We start from the raw sequence: 24,106 nt of genomic DNA on the forward strand, positions 1-24,106 counted from the left end.
TATGATAAAATACCCGATATAATAAATATTGTGTATTGATATAATATATAGTGCAATTCATAAAACTAGTGGGTTGCCCCCCCCCCCTGCACGCTAACGCTCGCCAACCCCCGAAAATTTCTACGCAATCTTATAAGGTTTGCTCCGCAAACCAAAATCGCTTCGCTCGCTACTACCATAGGTACATTGCAAATGCACAAAATTCTAAAAATTCAAAACAATCATTCAAATCCATATAACAACTTTTTTTTAAATAAAAATTACATCTTTTTAGTAAATACTAAGTCATTAAAATAAATTTGAATTCAAATAAATGACATGTAATTCGTTAAACCTATTAGAAATGTGCTATAGTATAAAATCTTAAGATAAAATTTCTAAAACTGATATCTCTTTAAAAAGGTTAAAATTTTGGCTATAATTAAGTCTATTAAAAATTGAAATAAGTGAATTGCAATGGAAAAACCTGCATAAACAAATAAATTCTAGTAAAACAAATAAATTCGTGATATAAATCAAAAATCGTCAAATAAATTCGTAATATATAAATTCGTGAAAAAAAGCGCTTTCGACAAAATACTAAAATAGAGATCTATCGACAAAGACTACTCACTTCTGCCTAGCTTAATAGTATGAGATTGCCGCAGCTGATAGGGTGAATTTCGATATCACATTTGGTGAGAATGCTCTGTCTGGGTTTTTCAGTTTCCGTTTTTAAAAGCGCTATATGTTGAGCCACCTCAGCTAGGTTCGGCATGTGACATTTCTAGCTGCAATCATTGTTCGATTTTCTAGCGGGGAATTGTAATGAGGCTTTTTTTTTATCGCCGTGTAAGAGAAATATACATATAGATTGTCACATTTATATTATAAATCTTGTCTTATTTAACAAATTGATACAAGAACTTAAACAAGGTTTTAATCACGTAAAAGCAATGCTGCATCACCTGATAATTAAAATTTTACATAGAATCTCATAGTACGTCTAATTATTGTAATATAATACCCCATAAAATAAAGATTCTATATTTATATTACATATAAACTAATTTATAAAATCATCAAATTTATATTATATATGATCTAATTTAACCAAACGCTACACGAACGTAAGCAAGGTTACAGTTGCGGGAAAACAATAATGCTGTCTATAGTATCACCTGAAAACTAAGATTTTTTGCGCCTAATAATTTGGACAGGGTCTGTATATGGAAATTTCAAGTATTTGATATTTGGATGATAAATACTTACCTAATTTCTTTAACGGGAAAGAAATGTTGAAATATTTCTCGAAGTAAACCAGTATTTTGCTGCTTATGTTTAATGCAAATTCAGTTTTGTCTATAAGATGGGGTGCAGAGTAGGCTCTCATCTTGAAAAGGAAAATAAATTTGTCAAACTATTTGTCAATTGAGAAATCTAAAAAGAGATTTAGGAAAGTTCGAAAATCTCCAAAGATGTAAAGGTTAATGTGCTTTTTGAATTACAGAATAAACATTATTTATTAACGTCCTTGAACAGCCGACAAAATTTGAGGGGGGGGGGGTTTACGACTTCTAATGTTCAACTCTGTAGCCTTGTAATTTTGCACCCTATCCAGAAGTCAAAGGAACTTCTTGATCAAATATTGAGAGAAATTTTTCCTCGTGGAGGACTTTATGATGGGACTAACCAGCATTTGCGTTACATGGAGAGGAAGGCCACGAAAATCTCCCATGGTTAGTGTGACAGCAAAGAGACTCTTACCCATGATTCATCTACCATTAAGGATATTTTACGTCAACACTGTGGTCGGTTCAAGCCGAACGCGGAATTTGTATCGACCAGCCATCGCTGGGATTCGAACTCGGTTCACCTCTTTGTAAAACGAAATAAATAGTTAAATAGTTAATTTAAATAAATCCGAATCTTTGAAAAATAGTTAATTTAAACAAATCCGGGCTTAATCGAATGACATAAGACAAATAGTTTAGATAAAGTCGTGATAGGTCGGGAGACGGAGCTTTCGCCTTCCAATGAGGTGAACCGAGTTCGAATCCCATAACTCGATCCCATAATTCTCATAACTCGAGAACTTTTTAAGTGTATTGAGAAGTTCCTGGACAGAATTATAAAATTCATTTATGCAACGCTAATTCCATGCAAAAAATGACTTTTAGAAAATATTCATTACCTACATTTTATTTTTCTATTTATTATTATTATTCGAAAATTTTTGAATTGTAAAGTATAAAATTATTTACATCATTTTGAAAAAGCAATTGTATAATTCGATTAAAAACTGTGCGAGATATGGCGAAATACGCAAACAAATATTATAAAATAAAAAAATACTCAAAAATAAAATAAATAATAAAAATATATAAATAATAAATTATTAAAAATATAATGAAATAATAATATTAAGGATACTTTAGATTGCTCTCCTGACCAAACTATTGGGATCCTATTTTCTTGATTGTGGCTACCCTCCATATTTAGGGAGGGGTTTCATAATATCTGCACCCGCAAAAAAAAAATGGAATGCTTATTCAGCAAAAGTGCGTTTTTCGGTCTGATTTTGTAACTCGACATCACTTCCTCGAACCTTTACAAAGTTCTAGAACGTGAAGAACCAATCATTAGTTCGAAAGATATTTAGGAACCGTATTTTTGCGCGCAGTACATTTTTTTTAAAATTAGATTTTTTTTTTTCAAAAATACTTTAAAGTCAGCAGTCTTTTTTAAATTTTTTCGATTTAAAATAGTGATAGTAAATTTACGTGATAGGAATTTAAATTTTTTAAAACTCACTTTATCATTTAAAGTTCTGAATTTAGAGATATGACTTGTAAAGTTACAATTGCAATATACCCAGCTCGGAATACAGCTGTGATAATTATGCTACATGTTTAAACATAAGTGCATAAAAGTAAGAGCGAAATGTTTCGTTTAATTGCTAAATTTAAGCGCAAAAAAAGTTTTTTTTTTAGTTACTGAATTCATTTTCTTAAACACGGATTTCCGAGGCGGCCTTCTCCGAAGATACTTTCTCAGAAGAAAAAAAAAATAGTTTAATGTTGAACATTTTGCTACTAAGCTGTAACATTAGTAAGATTAACCAAATTTCCTTTCAAGTTGAACTAATTAATATTTAATCAGTAAGGAGTATTATAAAATGTTTAACCATAGAACCCTTTTAAACAATATAATGGTTCCAAAATTGTTAACAATGTAGATGGAGCATTGGGTGTTGTAAGAAAACTGGGGTAAATGCGTCGAAAAACTGTATAAATACACTATCCGGCCAAAAGTATCCGGACACCCGGTAGTTATAGTGGTGGAAGCATAATGGTGAGGGGATGTTCCTCGTTGTTTGGCCTGGATCCGTTAGCTCATGTGGTTGGAAACATGAACTCTGAGATATATGTGGACAATACTGCTCTCCTAACTCTGCGGTAATATTTCGGGGAAGGCTCATTTCTCTTCCACCAGCATAACTGCTCCATTCACACATCGATGCTTTCATCGAGGTTTTGAATAGATGGGTGTTCAAACACTCAGAGCCCCGATCCCATGGAACACACCTTTGGAACGAGGAGTGCAGATTATGTATCCTCACTGTAAGCACAGCTGTGATGGAAGTCCCATCAAAAACTGGAGTAAAGTATTCCCAGACGTGTGCATCGATGCACAAAGGGGGGGGGACAACATCATATTAATATGTGTATCAAGGACGCTCTAAGTCCATACCACTGAGTGTATGGGTACTTTTGGCCAGGTAGTGTATATCAAATACACGAGTGATACCATTCAAAAATGAATTTGTAACAAAAGTAATAGTTTAAAAACGGATGTGATACTCACTCGTATGCCGCTTTCAGTGAAAGTCTCTCTGTACTGAAAATCACAGACAACAACACAGAGTAAATAGGTCACCATAGGGGGAGTCTCTTCAAACTCGCTCAGAATCAAGCCGTTATTCTCACTCGATTTGCTCTGAAAATGAGAAACACCATCTTTCATTTATTTATATATACAGTATCAGTAATTTTATCACATTATTCTTTTGTTTTTTCATTCAGTGAAAGATTCCTATGGACTAAATTAATTTTGCCAAACGGATGGTCAGAGACAAGCTAAAGAGCTGAATAGTGACTTAACTAATTTGTATCAAAAAGAGGTTCTTAACCCCTTCCTTCTCGCTCCCGTGAAATTTCCGGGCTGGAGTGTTCAATAGTAACGCGCCAATAAGAATAAAACTAATTCATTTCTTTTGCCCGGAAAACATTTCATTTCTCATTTACCACACCAGATGGCAATACCAGGATATTTTTAAGGTAATTGTAGATAGTTTATTTTAAACTAAATGCCAGCACTAATCAAATACGTGTATTTGGCGAAATAAGCACTTTTATGACCGTCTTCTTGAAAGTTAACCGATCGTTAAGGGGGTAAGCAAAACAGGGACAGCTTGAGGAAGATCATTGGTTTTCTCACTGGACACTGCACCCTTAGGAGATACCTATACATAAAGGGAGTTGTATCTCTTTGGCGAAGTTGTCATCTTGAGGATACTTCACGAGGTCTATTCTGTTCAAAGATTTGAGCATTATCCAGTCAAAATTTTTGATGGTTTTCCACTGATGGATCAACATAATCTTGATGGTAACCATCATTAATTCCATCATGAACCATTACATTTTTGATTGCATTAAACATAAGCAACCATCGCTCCAATGTAGGAATTCGGACCGATTTATGATAGTCCAACATAATAATAAACAACTTGTTTTGATGGTTTGTTCATGTTGAACCATCAAGAATTCTCATTAAACCATCATGTATAATTGGGACCATTGTGGGTTGGTGGTCCATGAGAACCATCATAGTGTGTTAAAATAGCATTTTCCATCATGTAATAATGGAAGTTTGTTGGCATATCCAAAACCATTAACGGATAATGTTGGACCATCATGAACCAACAAACTGTTTTGATGGTACTTTTAAGAATTTTGACTTGGGTTTAGGGCAATATTGCATGCAACATATTCCTGTCAAGTGTTTGCTGAACTTTATTTCAGCTATAATGCTTTCTTGTCAATCATGATATAAGGTACAATAGACCTCTGGTCGATGTGTTCAGCACTTTGGAATCTCTCAACCTCTAACTTTCACTAATCGACACCCAACTTCTGTAAAGTTGAGATGTTACTGTAATATCTTCAAAGATGGTGAACCACCGCAGCACCCATGTTAGAGAGTTGCTAATTTAATTGATATAAATATAGGACACTTCTGTAATAAAAATAGATTTAGTTGAACTCACTTTGAGGATAGCGTTGGAGAGAGCAAAGTAGGTGGAGGTGTGTAAGACACTGATATTGAATGTCGTCTTGAAGTGAGGTTCGTCAAAACAAGGAAAGGCTTCACGGGCGGAGGTCGGTTCAAACTGCGTCGTTGCTAAATAACTGCAATAGAAAAAATTAGTAAGATAACTAATTTTCTTAAAATTTATGGTCTCTCTAAAACAAATAAGATTAGTTCTATATCGCAAATTTTGTTATAGGGTGGTTGGAACGAAAATTAAGAATCTAAAGGCATAACTTTACGTTATGGTCAACTTCAATATACTGGAGTCTCTCTATAACAGAATGGGTCCAGCACTGGACTGATCATAAAAATACGGTTCCCTGCAGAACACCGAAGTCAAGCATCACTGATTGCCGTCAGTAAACGAGTGGGTGACCACCTTGATCAGTCTGCGAAGGGACCGAGGGTGCCCGATATCGGTCCTCGTTAAACTGTTCTACCGTAAAGTGCTCGACTTCGAGAACAGATCGTCGAGCTACCAAACCAGGGGAGCCATCTCCTCTGAAGAGGATCAAAATTGCGATGGTATATCTTTGGATTATCCTCAGAGATGTTTCCCTGACCATCATCAATAGCCCATTATGCAGATCTAGCACGACGTAAATAAAATTCCTATCTACAACAGAATTGATTGATTCCTGGTGAACGACTTGTTACCGAAAAAACTTCATTCTATGGAGGTTAGAACAAAAACGAAATATTTAAATATCAATATTGAAGTTAGAGATCAGCCGATCACTGGTCTAGGAGTTACAGTACTGGACTGCGGAGCCAGTGGATGTGGATTCTTATCACAACTTAGGCATAGACGTAGCTTTCTCTCTCTGTGTTCTGCGTCCTATCTTCTGTGTGAATGCAACCCACCCATTAAACGGGTTTGTGGTTACATGACGCTGCTCCACCACAGTGGCTTAGTCACAGGTGCTCACTGGGTAACGATAAGCTAGGTAGGTGGGTACTTTATTTACGTCGTGCTAGAGCTCCATAATGGGTTATTGGCAACCGTTTGGGAAATATTCCTAAAGATGATCCGAAGACACACCATTGTAATTTTGATCCTCTGCAAACAGGATGGCTCCCCTGCTTTGGTAGTCCGATGGCGTGAAGTCTGGCAGTAGAACAGTTTTAACGAGGACCGATACCGCGCACCCTCGGTCCCTGCGCAGGCTGATCCAAGTGATCACCCACCCTCTTACTGACAGCAGCCGGGGATGCTTAGCTTCTGTGTTCTACTGGGAACCGCGTCTTTACGTCAAATCATTCCTTTTCACTCCCATCTAGTATTCACAAGAGTAAGCAATGATTATTCTACTTTAGAGAGAGACAGAGTGTAAGCTAGTGAGTTAAGTTTTTGAAACTTTTTCTTATCAACAGGGTGCGTAGCCAAATCTTTCGACAAAAAATAAGAACTTTTTAAGCACTCAAAAATTATTTTAAGCACTATATGCATTAACAAAATGCAAAATAATTTTCAAAGACTTCACATGATAATGATAAAATAACCAGTTTCTGACAAAGAACTCCTTTCTTGATTATATTAGTTATCATAAAATAATAAAGAGATATTTCGGTTCGATATCAGAGGGTGGGAAATGAAGCTTGAAATCGAGTATATCTTGCAAAATGCAGCAGAGTGGCGCATGAGAGTACAAGAATCTCACCGAACCCAGCTCAGTTGACGGACATGCGGACTCGCAAATATTTCATCAAACATGTATAATGATTGGCCCTTTCATGCGTTATAGCCGTCGGTACGACGAAATAGATTGTTGAATGAACGCTGAATAGAATAATGTGAAACACACGATTTTGCATAATACACTCCATGAAAAAGCACCTTTAAGGGCTTTTAAAAAAAACGAAAATCAGTACCGTTAGGCACTTTTTAAAAACGCTACGCACNAGACTCCCCGTGTAGTAAATGGTGACTGATGCACGTTAAATCTGTCGAGTCTCTAGTCCTCCATGTCCTCCCACAACAAATCAATACCTCTGGGGGTGCTGATCCAGGAGTTTCCTTGTCTTCTGGATTGGTTCAAAATTACAAGGCTACGGAGTTGAACGTAAGTAGTCGTAAACCCATGAAATTGGGTCGGCTGTTCAACGAGTCGGCTGGTTTGTGGTTACATGACGCAACTCCACCACAGTGGCTTAGTCACAGGTGCTCACTGGGTAACGATAAGCTAGGTAGGTACTTTATTTACGTCGTGCTGGAGCTCCATAATGGGCTATTGGCAACCGTCTGGGATACATTCCTAAATATGATCCGAAGACATACCATTGTAATTTTGATCCTCTGCAAACGGGATTTCTCCCCTGCTTTGGTAGCCCGAAGACGTGAAGTCTGGCAGTAGAACAGTTTTAACGAGGACCGATACCGCGCACCCTCACCCTCTTCGATGTTCTACTGGGAACCGCGTCTTTACGTCAAATCATTCCTTTTCACTCTCATCTAGTATTCACAAGAGTAAGCAATGATTATTCTACTTTAGAGAGAGACAGAGTGTAGGCTAGTGAGTTAAGTTTTTGAAACTTTTTCTTATCAACAGGGTGCGTAGTCAAATCTTTCAACAAAAAATAAGCACTTTTTAACAAAATGCAAAGTAATTTTCAAAGACTTCGCATGATCATGATAAAATAACCAGTTTCTGACAAAGAACTCCTTTCTTGATTATATTAGTTATCATAAAATAATAAAGAGAATTTTCGGTTCGATAGCAGAGGGTGGGAAATGAAGCTTGAAATCGAGTATATCTTGCAAAATGCAGCAGAGTGGCGCATGAGAGTACAAGAATCTCACCGAACCCAGCTCAGTTGACGGACATGCGGACTCGCAAATATTTCATCAAACATGTATAATGATTGGCCCTTTCATGCGTTATAGCCGTCGGTACGACGAAATAGATTGTTGAATGAACGCTGAATAGAATAATGTGAAACACACGATTTTGCATAATACACTCCATGAAAAAGCACCTTTAAGGGCTTTTAAAAAAAACGAAAATCAGTACCGTTAGGCACTTTTTAAAAACGCTACGCACAACATGAAGGGACCACACTGCGAAACAAATCAGTCTGGTCCTATTTTACATTATAAATAATATGTTAGTGAAGTAAGTCGAAGAGAGGTAAAAATTTCTTCATTTACTCCAATGTATAACTACTAACAGCAAGATTTGAATTCTTTACTTACAGGTGTTAGACCTGTTCCAATGAACAGGAAGTCCCTATTGAAGTGACCACCTATTGTATTATTAAAATTCGTAACTAAAAATTCCATGCCAGCTGATGAAACATTTCTTAAAAATAAAAAGATTTTTTTTTTCTTGTCAGTACCTTTTCGTTATGAAGCGAGGATTAGAAACATCCATTTAAACGAGGAAATTTTACATTAGTTTCATATAAAATTATTTGATTCCATTACGTTTTATTCGTATAAGCGGATCACTCTATGCAATTAAGGGGGAACGACGGCATTGTGATTTAGAAAACTAATGATGCTGACTTTTAAGTGAAAAAAAAAATCCATTTTAAAGCATGTCCTCACATGTTTTGACATACTGATTAATTGAGACTATGCATTAAAATAAGTGAAAGGCAGTATAATTTATAACCTTCAGTTGAAATTCTGAAAATGAAATATTTTAATAAAAGAGAAGCACTTTAACCACTTCCCTGTTCATCCCGAGTTAACACGGGTATGTATATATTGCAAATATTTATTATCCCGAGTATACTCGGGCATAGCAGAATTCGTCAATACGTTTTGTTTTTTCACGTTTTTACTCGGCCGGAAGCAAAACAAGAAATATTTATAATCTGCTGTGATTGGATGTTTGCCCATTTGTGGGACGCGTTTTGTATAAACGATGATTTTACATAGAAAAAAAAATCACGTTTGAGAGCGAAAGTGGAAGTAATGCAGATAATTTTTCAAAATTATTTTGCTGACATGTGAACATAGACTAACATTTAACTATTTTTCATTTGCCCGAGATAATTTGGCATACCGACGGTAAATTAAATATTTTTTAAGCATACAAAAAATAACATTTCAACTTAGAATTTTGGATTTATGTTTTGTTTTAGTTTCATGTATTTATTAATGAAATAAAAAAATATGTTGATTTTTTGCATTTTTTTTCCTTCAAAAAAACAGGTAAGAGAATCGGTTAAAAATCTTCTTTTACTAAAGTATTCGCAGTATCATTCAGAAAGTGTTGTCAAATATCACACAAAAGAGACAATAAACACAACAAATCAGGAGTGTTTGTTATCCAGAACAACAAGCTATCAACGAAAATAGATAAACAGGAAGAGAGTCCTATGGAGAGTATTTTAAATGTTCTGATAGTAAATTTCGTTGTAAAAAGAGTTTCGAAATAAGGAGACCTCATAGTAGACTCTGAACGAAACAATTTTATTTTATAACCGTCGTTGAACAGTCGACCCAATCTCTGGGTTTATGACTACTAATGCTCAATTCAGTAGCCTCGTAATTTTAAACCCTATCCAGAAGATAAGGAAAAGCCTGGATCAAGTACTGGGAAAAATTCGCCTTCGCGGAGGACTTTTTGATGGAACTGACCTGCATTTGCTTTACGTGGAGAGGAAAACCATGAAAACCTCGATAGGTTAGCCTAACGGCAAAGGGACTCTAACCCATGATCCGTCTACCACTGAGAATATTCCACATTTGCACTGTGGTCGGTGAGAGCCGGGATTCGTATCGACCAGCCATCGCAGGGATTCGAACCAACACGACTTGAACGAACCCGGTTCAAGTCGTTGGAAAGCGAACGCTCTATCCCCTGAGCCATCACGGCTCTAAACAATTCGGTCGTTTTTAGGCCAGAACAGTTTCAAAACTGTTCATTTTTCTATTTCAAAAATAGTGGCACTGATGTAGATTGTCAAAACAAACGACAGAAAAAAAGTTTTCAAAATTGATAGTTAGAGAATTTGAAATTTCTACACATCGCTTCCGAACATTTTTTAGACATTAATGAGTTGAAAGTATAGGACAAAATTAGAAAATTTTGTGTTGACCAGTTGTGACATTTTTAGCCGTGGTCAATTTCAAAACATTGAAGACACTGTAATAATAATAATTCGATATAAATTATAATAATTCGACCAAATTATTAGACGCACTGTAGTTTTTTAATAATGAAATGTTTCGCACGACTTTGTAAGCAATACTTTTATATTTAAAGATACCATGTAATGAGTTTTTATTCGGGACATTTTTTTATACCTCCCATTTGTATTTATTTTTAACGTATTGCGTTACAATGTTAATCCATTGATACTCAAACATAAACAAGTATAAACCAGTTTCAGCAGGTTGACTGAATATACTGTATTGCATTCAGTCAACCCGTTGGCTATTATTAATCAGAAATTACCTTCTCTCTTGAAGTACCGGGTCAAAATAGGAACTTCTGTATAAACCCTGCAAAGACAGAGACAAGAGACCTTCAAATTCAAAGTATAACTTATACTCTCCGACGGATAGTTCATCTTCAACCTTAAGAACCAGATAATCGTTTTCTTCGTGCTGGAAGACATCAACCAGGGAGATATTCTTTCCATCTGACAGAATGCTCTGATGGGTGACGTTCAGTCCCTTGGCGTGAACTATGAACACATCACTCGGTTTTTGCAGCTCTACTGTGATGGCTACGGTGCCCCTGAATCGAGACTCTTCTAGCATGGGGTGCAAGAGTAGGTCATAATGTTCTGGAACGATATAGGAGGGCAAACGGTGATGATACCAGGGAATCGACTTTTCAAGCCAAGCTTTGATGCTCTCTTTGTAGGTTTTGAGCCATCGTATATTATTTTGCACCGTCTCCAAGGCTTGCTGACGACCTCTTTTACCGGCGCCCGCATCAGGATATTCGGCGAAGAAAGACTTCATCTGTAAAAGGAAATTTCACTGTTTGGTAGGGTAAACTAACCAGTGAAGGAACACTTAAGCTTCGCTTGCCTTTTAAAAAATCTCTATTAATTTCAAAATTCGTAATTTTAGTTAAATGACAGTGTCAACATATTTGTTACTAATCGCAAATTATGTAAAAAAAATTTAGAGAACTTACATAATATTGTTTTAAAGTTTTGGAGGTTCAAATAACAAGTAGTAAGAAGACCAAGTGAAGGAACAGGTCTTGACAGTGAATGAACACCCAGTAAAGGAACACTTAATTTTGGTTATTTTTTAATGCTCTTTATGAATTTATAAGCCATACAAACATTTAAAAGCAAGCCTATTCTTGAAATTATAACATGTAAATACTTGGAAAACGTTAACTTTTTTTTTGTAATCATGAATTGAAAATTAAAGTGTCAATATATTAACACATACTGTTCATTCACTGGGAAATCTATGCCCAGTAAAGGAACATGCCTGTCCCCTCACTGGTTAGCAGTTGTTTTTCGTACTTTTAACGTACTTTTGATGCGGAACGCCACTAAAGGTACAAGAAAATTAAAGTTTATCTTTTATTTTCATTAACATAGAAAAAAACCCAGTGAAGGAATACTTGTTCCTTCACTGGGTTTTTCATCGTTTGGTGATCCAGTGAATAAACTCCCCCTTATCTCACAAGGGAAACTAGGGAAGTGTGACTCGCCAATTTTGAAATAAACTAGTGGGATGTATGCCTTATGAGGAATAATTTTAGGGGGCAACATTCGTTTCGGCCCATAGAAGGTACTATGAGAGATAAAAAATAATTCAATATATAGAAAAATCGGTATTTTGTTACTCCAATGCAGACTATTAATTATTGTAATTGTCTCATATTCCAATTAATTTTGTGGTACTTTCACGTACTATATATAATGCACATTTATTGTCAAAATTGATTTCGGGAATTTCATATATCTGTAGATTTTCAGAAAAACCTGCTATAACCTAGCAGGTTTTTAAAAAAAAAATACATAAAAATTTTTTTCTCCAAAAAAAACTTTCCAAATTAATTGCAGTATGTAATTGCAAATTAATTAATTAATTAATAATTAATTAACAATTAATTAATAATTAATTAATTTTCTGATTAATTCATTAATTAACAAATTATTTAATTATCCAATTAATTACAAATCAATTGGATTATGAGACAATTACAATAGCTAATAGTCTGCATTGAAGTAATAAAATACCGATTTTTCTATTAATTGAATTATTTTTTTATCTCTCACAGGACCTCTATGGGCCAAAACGAATGTAAATTAATTTATTAATTAGCAAATTAATTAATTATCCAATTAATTACAAATTAATTGGATTATGAGACAATTACAATAACTAATAGTCTGCATTGAAGTAATAAAATACCGATTTTTCTACATATTTAATTATTTTTTATCTCTAACAGAACCTTCTATGGGCCGAAACGAATGTTGCTCCCTAAAATTATTCCTCATAAGGTATACATCCCACAAGTTTATTTCAAAATTGGCGAGTCACACTTCCTTAGTTTCCCTTGTCAGTACTTTATGATGCTAAAAAAATAAAACGTAACTTCAATAACTATATTTTGAATTCTCTTTTTCACGGCGAGAAAAATAAAACTATTACATGCAATTAATTCTACTTCAGACATATAAATACAAACACTCACCTTATAATTTTTTCAATGTGTTACAGAGATAATAACAAATTCAAAATTTTTTCCAGAGAAGTCTATTTGACCAGGTAATCCAAAACATTACTAGATGACTTCCTACTGTTTGGCAGTAAGCTGTTGTTACCAATCAATCTACAGAAAAACTTTCAAATTCTTATTTTTAATCAATATATATGAAATGTTCCTTCACTGGTTGGTTTACCCTACATTTCCAGCAATTGATAATAAGATTTTCCTTCAACGTTGATGCAAACTTAAAGTTATTTATTTATTAAATGTTATCTAAAAGTTAAAAAAAACAAGTCGAGTGTAGTTATTTTATTTTACAACCGTCGTTGAACAGCTGACCCAACTTTTGAGGCTTACAACCACTGATGTTCAACCGTAGTCTTATAATTTTGAACCCAATCCAGAAGACAAGGGAGATACTGGATCAAGTATTGGGGGGAAATTTCACTTCGTTCATGGAGGACTTTTTTTGAGGGAATTAAACCGCATTACTGTTAAATAGAGAGGAAAACCACGAAAACCTCCCACGGTTAGCCTAACGGAAAAGGGACTCTAACCCTTGATCCGTCTAGCACTGAGGATATTTAACGTCAGCATTGTAGTTTTTACAAGCCAGGCGGGGAGTTCGAATCGACTAGGGAATCGAACCCGGGTCACCTCTTTTGGAGACGAGCTCTCTTACCCATAAGCCACCAAGGATTAGAGTGCAGTTATTCTGACAACTTTACGTGCGTAACCATTGAATTTCATAAGTTATTGAGATACTCTGAAAAAGATTTTAGATAAAGTCAGCAAACCGCAACAACAAACGGTAATAAGTATTAAAATGTTTCGTCCGGGATTGCCTTGTTAGCAGGGAGCTGGACTCTCGTTTTTGAGAACGGGAGTTCGAATCCAGCCGACCGCAGACTCCCCGCGTAGTAAATGGTGGCTTGTGCATGTTAAATCTGCCGGGTCATACAGTCCTCCATGTTCCGAATACTGAAAAGAAAATTTTAAAATATGCAAATGAAAATCGATAATAAGATGATAACGAAAACGATTCGAATTATTTGCTTCCATTTTAATATTTTGAAGTATTTTTTTAGCAATTGAAACTTTATGACTTACTCTAGGTTGTTTGCCTGAGCCTACTTTTTTTTTTCTTTTAAGTTTAAAATTAGTAATGGAGAAGAAAGAGAATTTGCGACAAAAATTTTCCTCTGAGGTATGGCCTCCTCTTCAGATGTTCTAATTTTTTTAAGGAATTTGTAAGGAAATCGACGTTTTAGGTTATTAATGTGGCGATTACGCGGGCGCTATGCCATATAATTTTAAATTTTTCTTTTATAAAACATTGAAAACTTAAATTGTGATTTTTTGAATCTATCCAAACCACCCCAAAAATTCTTGTATATTTAGACAATTTCGGGTAGTTTCAAATTTTTAGTATGTAGCCTAAAAAGATCCAATTTGCCGACTGGTTCATACGGTAGGCAGGGTACCGACCTCATGTGAGCAATGTTCCGTATATCTTTGGAGGTAATTTTGATCAATTGCTGTCGTCTGCCATTAAAGCAGAGGGAGTGTGATTGTTCTTATTTTCTAGCGGCACGACCTATGGCCAAGAATTCGACTTCTACCACAGCCATACGCCACACCCGTTTATAGGGTGGACACATTCATACATCCATTCAGTCATCTAAAGATAGTAATTTAGACCTGAATCAGAGCACAATCCATCTCAGAGCACATCCAATCCCAAGAGGTGTAATTTGATATGGGAACATTTCCCCCTTAGTATGGCGTCCTCTTAAGAAGAAATATTCAGCTGGAATTTTTTAGAATTATTTAATGGAATATACGGGGGAAATGTATTGAAATGATAGCCTTACCTCTTCCAACTCAGCAGGTGTTGTGAAATAACTGCAGATTGCTTTGATGGCAAAACCCATAGTTCTATCGTTGAGCGTGAATCTGAAATATGGCATTGAAATTAACGGAACATCTTGAAAGAAAAAACAACTTTATTAATTTTAGTAAATCGGTTGAATACCTTTCAACGAGCCTCGGCCAATTTTCTCGCACGAAATTCCATACAAGAGTTCTCCCCATCGAATTTCCCGCAATGGAAATCAAAACACCAAAAAAATCTTGGCTTCTAACATTCTTCTCATCCATAGCATATTCAATATACCTGAAAGCAAAAGTTGAAACAATCACTCTTACTCTTGATGGGTAAAAGTTTTAAATTTAGCTATAACTTATCAAATGTACAATTTTTTAAACTTAGGAATACACATTGTGTGACGCAATAAGAAAAAACAGATAATTATACTTGTAAAGGAACATTGTAACTACGAACTGTTCTTTCCTGGCGCCATCAAATTTCTCCCTCTTTTGTCAATTTCGCCGAACGAGAAAAATTAAGACCTTGAGTGAGATAAATAAATTTTCCTACAATAATGGATAGACTGTCTTTACAAAACAAACAAAAGGTGGAAAATTGCAGCAGATTGAAAATTTAAAAAACAATCGATTTAAAATCATGAATAAGATTGGTAGGTACTTTATTGACGTCACACCAGAACTGCACAATGGGCTATTGGCGACGATCTGGGAAACATCCGTGAGGATGATCCGAAGACATACCACCGCAATTTTAATCCTCTGCAGAGGGGATGTGCTTCGGTTACCCGACGACCGATACCGCACACCGTCGTACCCTACGCAGACATTGATGCTTGAATTCGGTGTTTTACTGGGTCATCGTGTCTTAACGATGAGGTACCACACTGCGGGAGTACTCTGCTGGGAAAACAAGGTAACGTTGTTTGTTCATTTGCAAGACAGGATGTTAGTAATACACTATCTATCGAAAAGTTATCCGGGCTGATAATGATGGTGGAAGCATAATGGTGTGGGGGATGTTCAGGCCTGGGCTCGTTAGTATAGTGTATGTGGACAATGCTCTATTTCAATATTTCGGCTCTTCCATTCACACATCGAGGCTTGCACAGACGTGGTTTGATGAAATGGGTGTTCAAAAATTGCCTTCTCAGAGTCCCATAAAAGAACACCGTTGGGACGAAACTAGAGAGCAGATTAGGTAGCCTCACTGCAAAGACAGCTGCGATGAAAGCCAATCAAAAACTGGTAGAAAGTCTTTCCAGTTTTTGATGCTAAAAGGGACCAACATAATATTAATATGTACCTCAGGACGTTCTAACACCATACCACTGCGTGAGCGGACACTTTTGGCCAGATAGTGTTACATACTATAGCTCTGAAAAAAACAATTGTCTAGAAAGACAAAATAGCTTTAAAAAAATACACGAAAAGTGACTACTTTGGAGTAATTTTTCAAGTATACATAAAAATAATATCACGAACTCTTTTCTTCCTATTAACATTTTTTATTAATCTTTCTTTTCCACGTATTTTCGTGTAAAAGAAGTTCCGAACTAGCTGTTTGGAATTCCTGAAATTAGAAGCTACAGAATTCCAGCTACAAATTTCAATCAAATAGGAAACGTTTCAAAAATGAGTTTTCTCACTGTTATAAATAAAATTGCAGATTTTTTTTTCTTTCAAATATTAAAAAAAAACTATTTTACAGTCCTATTGCGCAAAAGTTTATCTGCAAGTTCTTATTTTAATTTATTTCATAATCACCTTTGAGCAGCCGATCCAATTTGTTTAGGTTTACGACTACTAATATTCATCTCCGTAACATATTAATTTTGAGCCTAATTCAGAAGACCTCCTGGATCAAGTACTGAGAGAAATTTGACTTCATGGGGGACTTTTTTTGATGGAACTAAACCGCATTTGCGTTACATGGTAAGGAAAATCACGAAAACCTCCCACAATTAGACTAATGGCAAGGGGACTCTAATTAATGATTCGTCTACCACTGAAGAAATTTTATGTCAGCACTCTGGTCGTTGCAAGCCGGATGCGGAATTCGTATCGACGAGCCATCGCTGAAATTCGAAACTGGGTCACCTCATTGGAAGGCGAACCCTCTATCCCCAGAGCCATCCCAAATGCCAATTCTTATAATTATTTTTCATTTCATCCTCTTTATAGACACCCTATCCAAGACTTTCGTAAGAATTCGCTGGGTCTTTTCTATCGCATTAATGCAGTTAAAAATAAAGGACACTAGATGTTAAGGTGGCAAAGGTCGAGCAAATTTGATAGGATTTGCTTTAATCAAGCATCACTGGCTGCGGTCAGAAAGCGGGTGGGTGACCACCTTGATCAGTCTGCTTAGGGACTGAGGGTGCACGGTATCGGTTCTCGTTAAACTGTTCTACAGTAAGGTGCTAGACTTTGAGCTCAGGTCATCGGTCTACCAAGCTTATTTTGATTATCAGGCCTCATGTTTAAGGATTCTATTCTTTATTTTTATGGGATAAGCATCTGAAAAGGTGATTCAAATTATCAAATAATCTAATAACGTCAGACCATCAAAAAGGGAAAAAAATACAGAAAAGAGGAAATTATTTTACAGTTATTTTAGATTTTAATATTGGGCATTATTTTGTAATGTTGCTCAGTGTTGATTCATTGATAATTTACTTTTATTATTTTTAAAACCGTACGAAGAATGGGCATTCCACTAGTTTATCATAACGCAACAAAGCGTTTTTAGAAAAAATATTTCGGTTATTAATTTTCCCGTGAAAGCACTTTTTTTTCTTTTGTTATAGTTACTGATGCATAAAGCAACGTTCATACATTAGGTTGCAACATAATAAAATCTCTGCACTTCTGTTTACGAATAACTGTATACACTGAATGTACTAAATATACACCCATTGTTATAAACTCAAAGCAAACAATTTGGTGAATAACTACAATATTTGTAACGACTAATATGTTATTAATGTATTCATTGTTGTTGCTGTCGTCGATCATAAAGGCAGGAAGGTGCGATTGTTCTTGTTTTCTATTGGCGCCATCTATGGCCAGGAATTCGACTTATGCCACGCCCACACCCGTTTATAGGGTGACCCATTCATTCTAATTTTGGCCTGAACCAGAGAAAGATCAATATTCAATTCAGTGCTCCAAGAGGAATTTATTTGTTATTGAAATATGGAGGACTTTGTGACTCGACAGATTAAACGTGCACCAATTACCATTTACTACACGAAAAGTCTTCGGCCTGCTGGATTCTAACTATCATTGTCAGAAACGTGAGTCCAGCTCCCTGTGAACCAGGCTATCCCACCCCAATTTTTTTTATTAATATTTTATATCCAATTACGGTAAATTTGGAAAAACATCAGCATTGAGAAAGCGAGGTACTGGTAGTGCATAAACTGAACAGTGTTATTTATATCAGAGCAGGGAATACCGGACACGTGCCGAAGTCAAAATATTTTATGGTTTTCCATTGATAGACCAACATAATCTTGATGGTAACCATCAATAATTCCATCATGAACCATTATATTTTTAATTTTAACCAACATAAGTAACCATCACCCCAATGTAGGAATTCGGACTGATTTATGATGGTCCATCATAAGAATAGTAACTTGTTTTTATGATTTGTTCATGCTGTACCATCAGAAATTTCCATCATAGTCTCTTATAAATCAAATGTTTGAAACGATCTCCCCAACGTCATATTTCGAACTGATTTTTAATGGGCTAACGTAAAAGAAAACATATTGTTTTGATGGTTATATGGTGCTTTGATGGCTGTTGGACGAACAATTATGGAAACTCATTGTTGTACCATTATGGACCATCATGAATTTCCGTCATAGTATCTTAGAAATCAAATTTTGGAACGATCATGAACAACCATCGTCCTAATGTTGGTATTTCGACTGATTCATGATTGCCCATAAAAATACGAGAGACATAAAAAAGCGAAATTACTTTGATGGTGGATTACTGAGAACCAACCAGAATTCTCATCGAAATGTTTAGTTAGAACCATCATGGAGTAAACCCGATAGTTGGTACATGAGAATTCTCTTGATGGTTAACCATCATAGCGTATTAGGGTAGCATTTTCCATCATGGAATAATGGAAGTTTGTTGGCATATCAAAAAGCTTCATGGAAAATGGTGACCATCAAATGATGTTGGACCGTCATGAATCGCACTGAAACCAACATAAACCATCAAAATGTTTTGAAAGGCAAATATCTTAAAGAATATTCCCAATGTCTTTTCTAATCTAATAGGGTCATGAATAAATTAAAATCAAATTGGATATATTTTCGAGAGAATTGACAATCAAGGTGAAACCAGTTACCTGTGTAAGAGCGAAGTTATTTTTGTGCATGCGAGTCCATAAAGGTATGTCCCACGTGCGGCTGCTGATTCCTCTGTCAGATATTTACTCCACATATAATTCCAGTGTTCCTCTTTTCCAATCTCTGCCATTCCATAGCGGAAAACGATCTTTCTCAAGTTCGAAGACAGGCTGAAAAACAATTCTTAACAATTAACACGCTCCTCGTTTGCTGTCAAAATTGTAACTGGCTAGCTCACAAAAGCTCGCTTTGAAGCAGAGGAAAATATATCCCTTCCTGAAGTCTACATGATGATTATTACATCATTAAACAGAATTTATAGTCTATCAAATTTCGGCCACTCTCCCACAAGCTAGAGTATTCAAATCCTTATCCTGCCTGATGAAAATACAATTGTTTTAAAATGGAGTGAGCAAACCTCATCATCAATAAAAATTTTAGCCATTTTGGAACAAACAAACACAAAATAAACATTTTAAAAACTGTGTTTTTTAAGTAGACTGAAAATTGCCCTATTTTAGTCTCACTGATAATATCGCTATTTTTTATGACGTTTTCCCTCCATTTTAATAAAAAAAGACCTGTATTTAAATAATTATTTAACAAAAATCATTAAACCGTATTTTTATACCTCATTCAGTTCATTTTCAATAAATAATAAACTAAACAATAAAAAAGAATTAAAAATTAATAAAATAATTTATTATTAATTGTATTAATAATGTAATTAATAATTTAAAGAATTGATTATAATTAATAATTTAAAATTAATGTTAATTGATCAATTATCTTGGAGTAAATTATCTTTATACAGTAAAGTCCCGATTATCTGAGTCTCGATTATCCGAGTTTCCACTTTAACCGAGCTATCAAATATTTTTCTTTGTTCTTTTTTTTTTATTTTTAAGATTAATGCCGAAAAAAATTCTGAATTTTATCTTACAAACACCCAGGAAAACAAATGGACGGATAACACGAGATTACCGATAAAATGATGATCGTTAATATCGTCAATAATCAAAATGAATCTAGCTAAAATGACAATGCAGATGAACCAAGAGCTATCGAAAGTGCTATTGAGTAAATAGAACAACACGACACCAGCCTTCCTGTTATCTCTAAAAAACAAAAATGACGAAACATTGCTGCAGAAAAGTGCCAAAGTACTGTAAAACGAAAAACGATTAAGGAGTTTAAGTACTACTTCTTAATTTTCGTAAAGTATGCTTTTTAAGTAAGTATTTTAATTATAAAATGAATCGCAAAGGAATCGCCTTCACCGAGTTTTTCCGTTATCCGAGTTAGCCATGATCCATATTTACTCGGATAAAGGAGACAGTACTGTATTTGTACGTCTCATGCACCTAGATATTCGTCATAAAAGTAAATTAAAAATAGAATAATGTGAATTAATTTAAAAAATGCGTAATTCGGTACATTAATTAAGGTCATCCATTTAATTCATTCAGCAAAAAGTTAGTCAGGTTTTTTTGGGGCACAATGAGGAGAAATGGGGAGAATGAATGAGGAAGTCTGGAGAGCTGTATTAAGTTCACGAATGAAGCTTTTGAAATGAGGAGACCTTCCAACAAGAATGTCTAAATGTCTTCATTTTTCTCCCTAATAACTTAATCTTGAAAAAAAAATTAAAAGTGGGTTTCATCCGTCGTTAGCGGACGTCCAAAACCCTCGAAAATTACTATGCAATTATATGCATGTGGTTTTCCTTGCAAACGCTTCGATTGCTGTTAAGTTAAACGCATTTGAAATGTGTATGTGTTCTATCTTAAGAATTTAAATTAATGATTAAAATCTTTAAAACTAATTCTTCTTTTAAAAAAATTAGAACTTTTTGTCAATAAATACAAAAATTTTAAATTGGAATTTATTACATGTAATAGAAAAATGTACTGAAACAAAACAATAATTATGCTTTAAAAAAAACAATTAAAATAAAAAACACAATAAGTGTTCATAGAAGCAATTGTGTTGCCCACAACTGACTCGATTAGGTTTACAAGATACAGAATTGGATACAAAACAGGACATTAGAGGGCAGAATTGGAGCAATGACTGTAAAGTACTTTAATTCTGTGAACATGTTTAGTACAGTCAGAACTAATATTCAAAATCTATGCTTGAAAATGTATTTAAAAAGCCGTTAAGAATTATTAAAAACACGTCATCTTTTCTCTAAAAATGAAAGAGTGTCTTTCAGTTATTATGAACTTATTATAATGAAATTTCCCTTCTAGTTTCAAATAAAATCAATATGTTTCAGATTTTAAATGAGATAATTAATGATTTGAAGAGAATGTCTTACTCATGTCCACGTGTCCAGTTTTGAAAGAGTTCAGCCGCATGGGTCAAGCAATCTTGATTACCGCTGTAGCAGGCCAGACCAATAACAGTCGTCCTCAACATGCTGAAAAAAGTGACCTCAAAATATAAATTTTTTTTTTATTTCTTTGGAAAAAAAATAACATGCATGTGGAGATAGCCACGTCGACCAGATCAACCTTCATCTACGAAAAGGTACCGCCAACGTAGAATCGAGTCAACGTGCCTTATATACTAGTGAATTGGAATTGTATTTTTTTAGCGGTAGATACACTATAGTACTGTTTGTCTACGATAGGTACTCTGAAAGACATTCGTCTGGAGCTGTGGCGGTGACTATGGTAGTGAGGTATGATTATTTCAAGAAGGGATACGGGGTCCCTCTTTAGGACTAGTTTAGGCAAAGGAGACCTCTTCATCGAAGCCACCCTAAAATGCCCTCTTCTTGTTTCCATAGCACCAGACTGCCGCAGACTTAGTGGCGGTCAGAGTACCCATCTTAGACATACAGTACTCCCCTACCAGAATTATATTTGTGATAGAATTCGTTGAACAGATATCACTAGTTGATTCATTGCTGTTTTTTGTGAGAAGCCGGGAGAGTTGTATTATGATCACCGTACTTTTGCTGATCGTGAGAGCTGTATTAAGCACACGGTCGTAGTTGCTCCTGCGTTGCCATTAGCAGTCGAGTGCATGCAGGCTGACGTTGTGTGTAATCTAGACTGAGCAGCAACAGCGTGAGGAGGTCGATAGTACCATATTCACAAGTAGCAATGTGGTTCATCCATCGAAGTAGGCGTGTTCAGATCGAAGTGGGAGTTTCTGTCAAGATAGGCATGTTCGCATCACGTCCGATGGTCACCCATGTGGGAATGGTAGCTATCGACACTGTCAACCTTCTTCTATGAAAAGAATCGAGTCAACATGTCTTATATACTAGTGAATAGGCAATGTATTTTTGTAGTGGTAGACACACTACAATGCATAAGATGCAATTATTAAAAATTGGTTGAAATATTAAATTTAAATTATCTGTCTGTGGGATCTGTAATTTAAAATGAAAAAAAAAATTCGTTTTTCCTTTAAAGTATTTTCCAAGTATTTCTAAGAAAGATTTAAAGAACACGCCTATTGAATTAGGTATACAATTTTGTGCTCTTCTTAATACATTAGTTTGTGAAACACAAAATTTTCGAGATTGTAGAAGATAAGGTATTGAACTTACTCCTGCAGATGATTCTCTGACGATTCCCAACCGAGATCTTTGTACAATTCATCCGTCAGATCTCTGATATAATTCTGTAATAGAAGTTTCTTTATAAATGTTTCATCTATCTACACATGCTTTTTGTAAAATCTGCTGTGTGGGGAATGTTTTAATCTTTGAATGTTCTCAGGCGATGTGTTAAAATGTGGTAGCTTTAATAATTTAATGAGGCCAAATGAACAGTCGTCACCGGCAACAGGAAGTGTATCCAAATATAACAAATAGCGATTTAAAAATTGCCTTACAACCACCACTTTTTATGAAGAAAATGCATATCATGCTCATTTTAATATAATCATTATTATTAAAAATTACATATTTTAATCATTTTGATTATAAAGATTTTATATCATTCCGAAAATTACTTTATTTTACGTTACACCTTAAAATATTTCTTCATTTTAGAAATAAACAATATTTTGAAAAACGCTTTAAAAGTTATGCCGGCGGTTTTTACAATTGCTCAAAATTTTCAATTTTTGAAAAAGAAGCCGCATGTTTTGCGAAGCGGCCAATGTTGAAAAGGCTATAACTGCTTGGTAGCGTATATTTTATTTTATTTTTTTACCCAGAAGGAGACATGAAATGAAGTACTGAAAAATGTCAATAAGTATTTAATCCTGCCTAATTTCACTTAAATGATATTATGTTGGGTACCTTTGAGAGAAAGATCTGGAGAAGTATTTTTGGAGGAATTAAAAGAAACATAATGACGTGTGACTTAGAAAAACAAATTTAGAGCTATATCACTCATATAATGAACCTGACATTATTAACTTTATTAAACGACAAAGAATTAAATGGGCAAGCCACGTTAACTGAATGGTTGAAGACCGTATCACTAAGGATGAAAACCAGCACTGTACTGGACTACATAATCCAGCCTATAAACTAGTTTGTGGCTGTATGGCGGGGATCGAACTCTTGGACATCGGCCCAGTGTCCTACCAACCAGGCTAACCCGGCCCCTAAGTTCCTGCCATTTAAAAAAAAATATGAATGCTATACCTTTAGAAGAATGTTAGTGTCAGTAAATTTCAGAAGGTGGCAGAGTTTGACGATTGCCGTGTACGCTGTATACCACGGAACCAAGTGTCTCTCCTTTTTCAGATAGTTGGTGAGGGAGAGAAAAACTTCAAATCCCACGTATCCAGCTTCAGCAAGGAGAAATGAATCGAAGAGTAGGTTGGATCTGTCAGACGGGGTGAGAACCTGCAAAAAGATTTGAAAGAAATTTT

At 35.2% G+C, this 24,106-nt stretch overlaps 1 protein-coding gene across 2 annotated transcripts in view; it reads right to left on the reverse strand.

Moving 5' to 3' along the window:
* The window catches only part of LOC107439767 (uncharacterized), a 159,263-nt gene that overhangs the window by 83,223 nt on the left and 51,934 nt on the right, over positions 1 to 24,106 (reverse strand). For both annotated transcript variants that reach the window (XM_043051795.2, XM_043051794.2), the window contains 10 exons: positions 23,877 to 24,080; positions 22,827 to 22,900; positions 21,582 to 21,683; positions 19,258 to 19,428; positions 15,031 to 15,171; positions 14,870 to 14,951; positions 10,761 to 11,275; positions 5,309 to 5,450; positions 3,847 to 3,978; positions 1,252 to 1,372 (listed from right to left, as the gene is read on the reverse strand). In XM_043051795.2, the coding sequence (XP_042907729.1) occupies positions 1,252 to 1,372; positions 3,847 to 3,978; positions 5,309 to 5,450; positions 10,761 to 11,275; positions 14,870 to 14,951; positions 15,031 to 15,171; positions 19,258 to 19,428; positions 21,582 to 21,683; positions 22,827 to 22,900; positions 23,877 to 24,080 (1,684 nt within the window). The remainder of the gene's footprint in view (positions 1 to 1,251; positions 1,373 to 3,846; positions 3,979 to 5,308; positions 5,451 to 10,760; positions 11,276 to 14,869; positions 14,952 to 15,030; positions 15,172 to 19,257; positions 19,429 to 21,581; positions 21,684 to 22,826; positions 22,901 to 23,876; positions 24,081 to 24,106) is intronic.

Source organism: Parasteatoda tepidariorum, chromosome 3 (genome assembly GCF_043381705.1).
Source record: "Parasteatoda tepidariorum isolate YZ-2023 chromosome 3, CAS_Ptep_4.0, whole genome shotgun sequence".
Taxonomy (NCBI): Eukaryota; Metazoa; Arthropoda; class Arachnida; order Araneae; family Theridiidae; genus Parasteatoda; species Parasteatoda tepidariorum.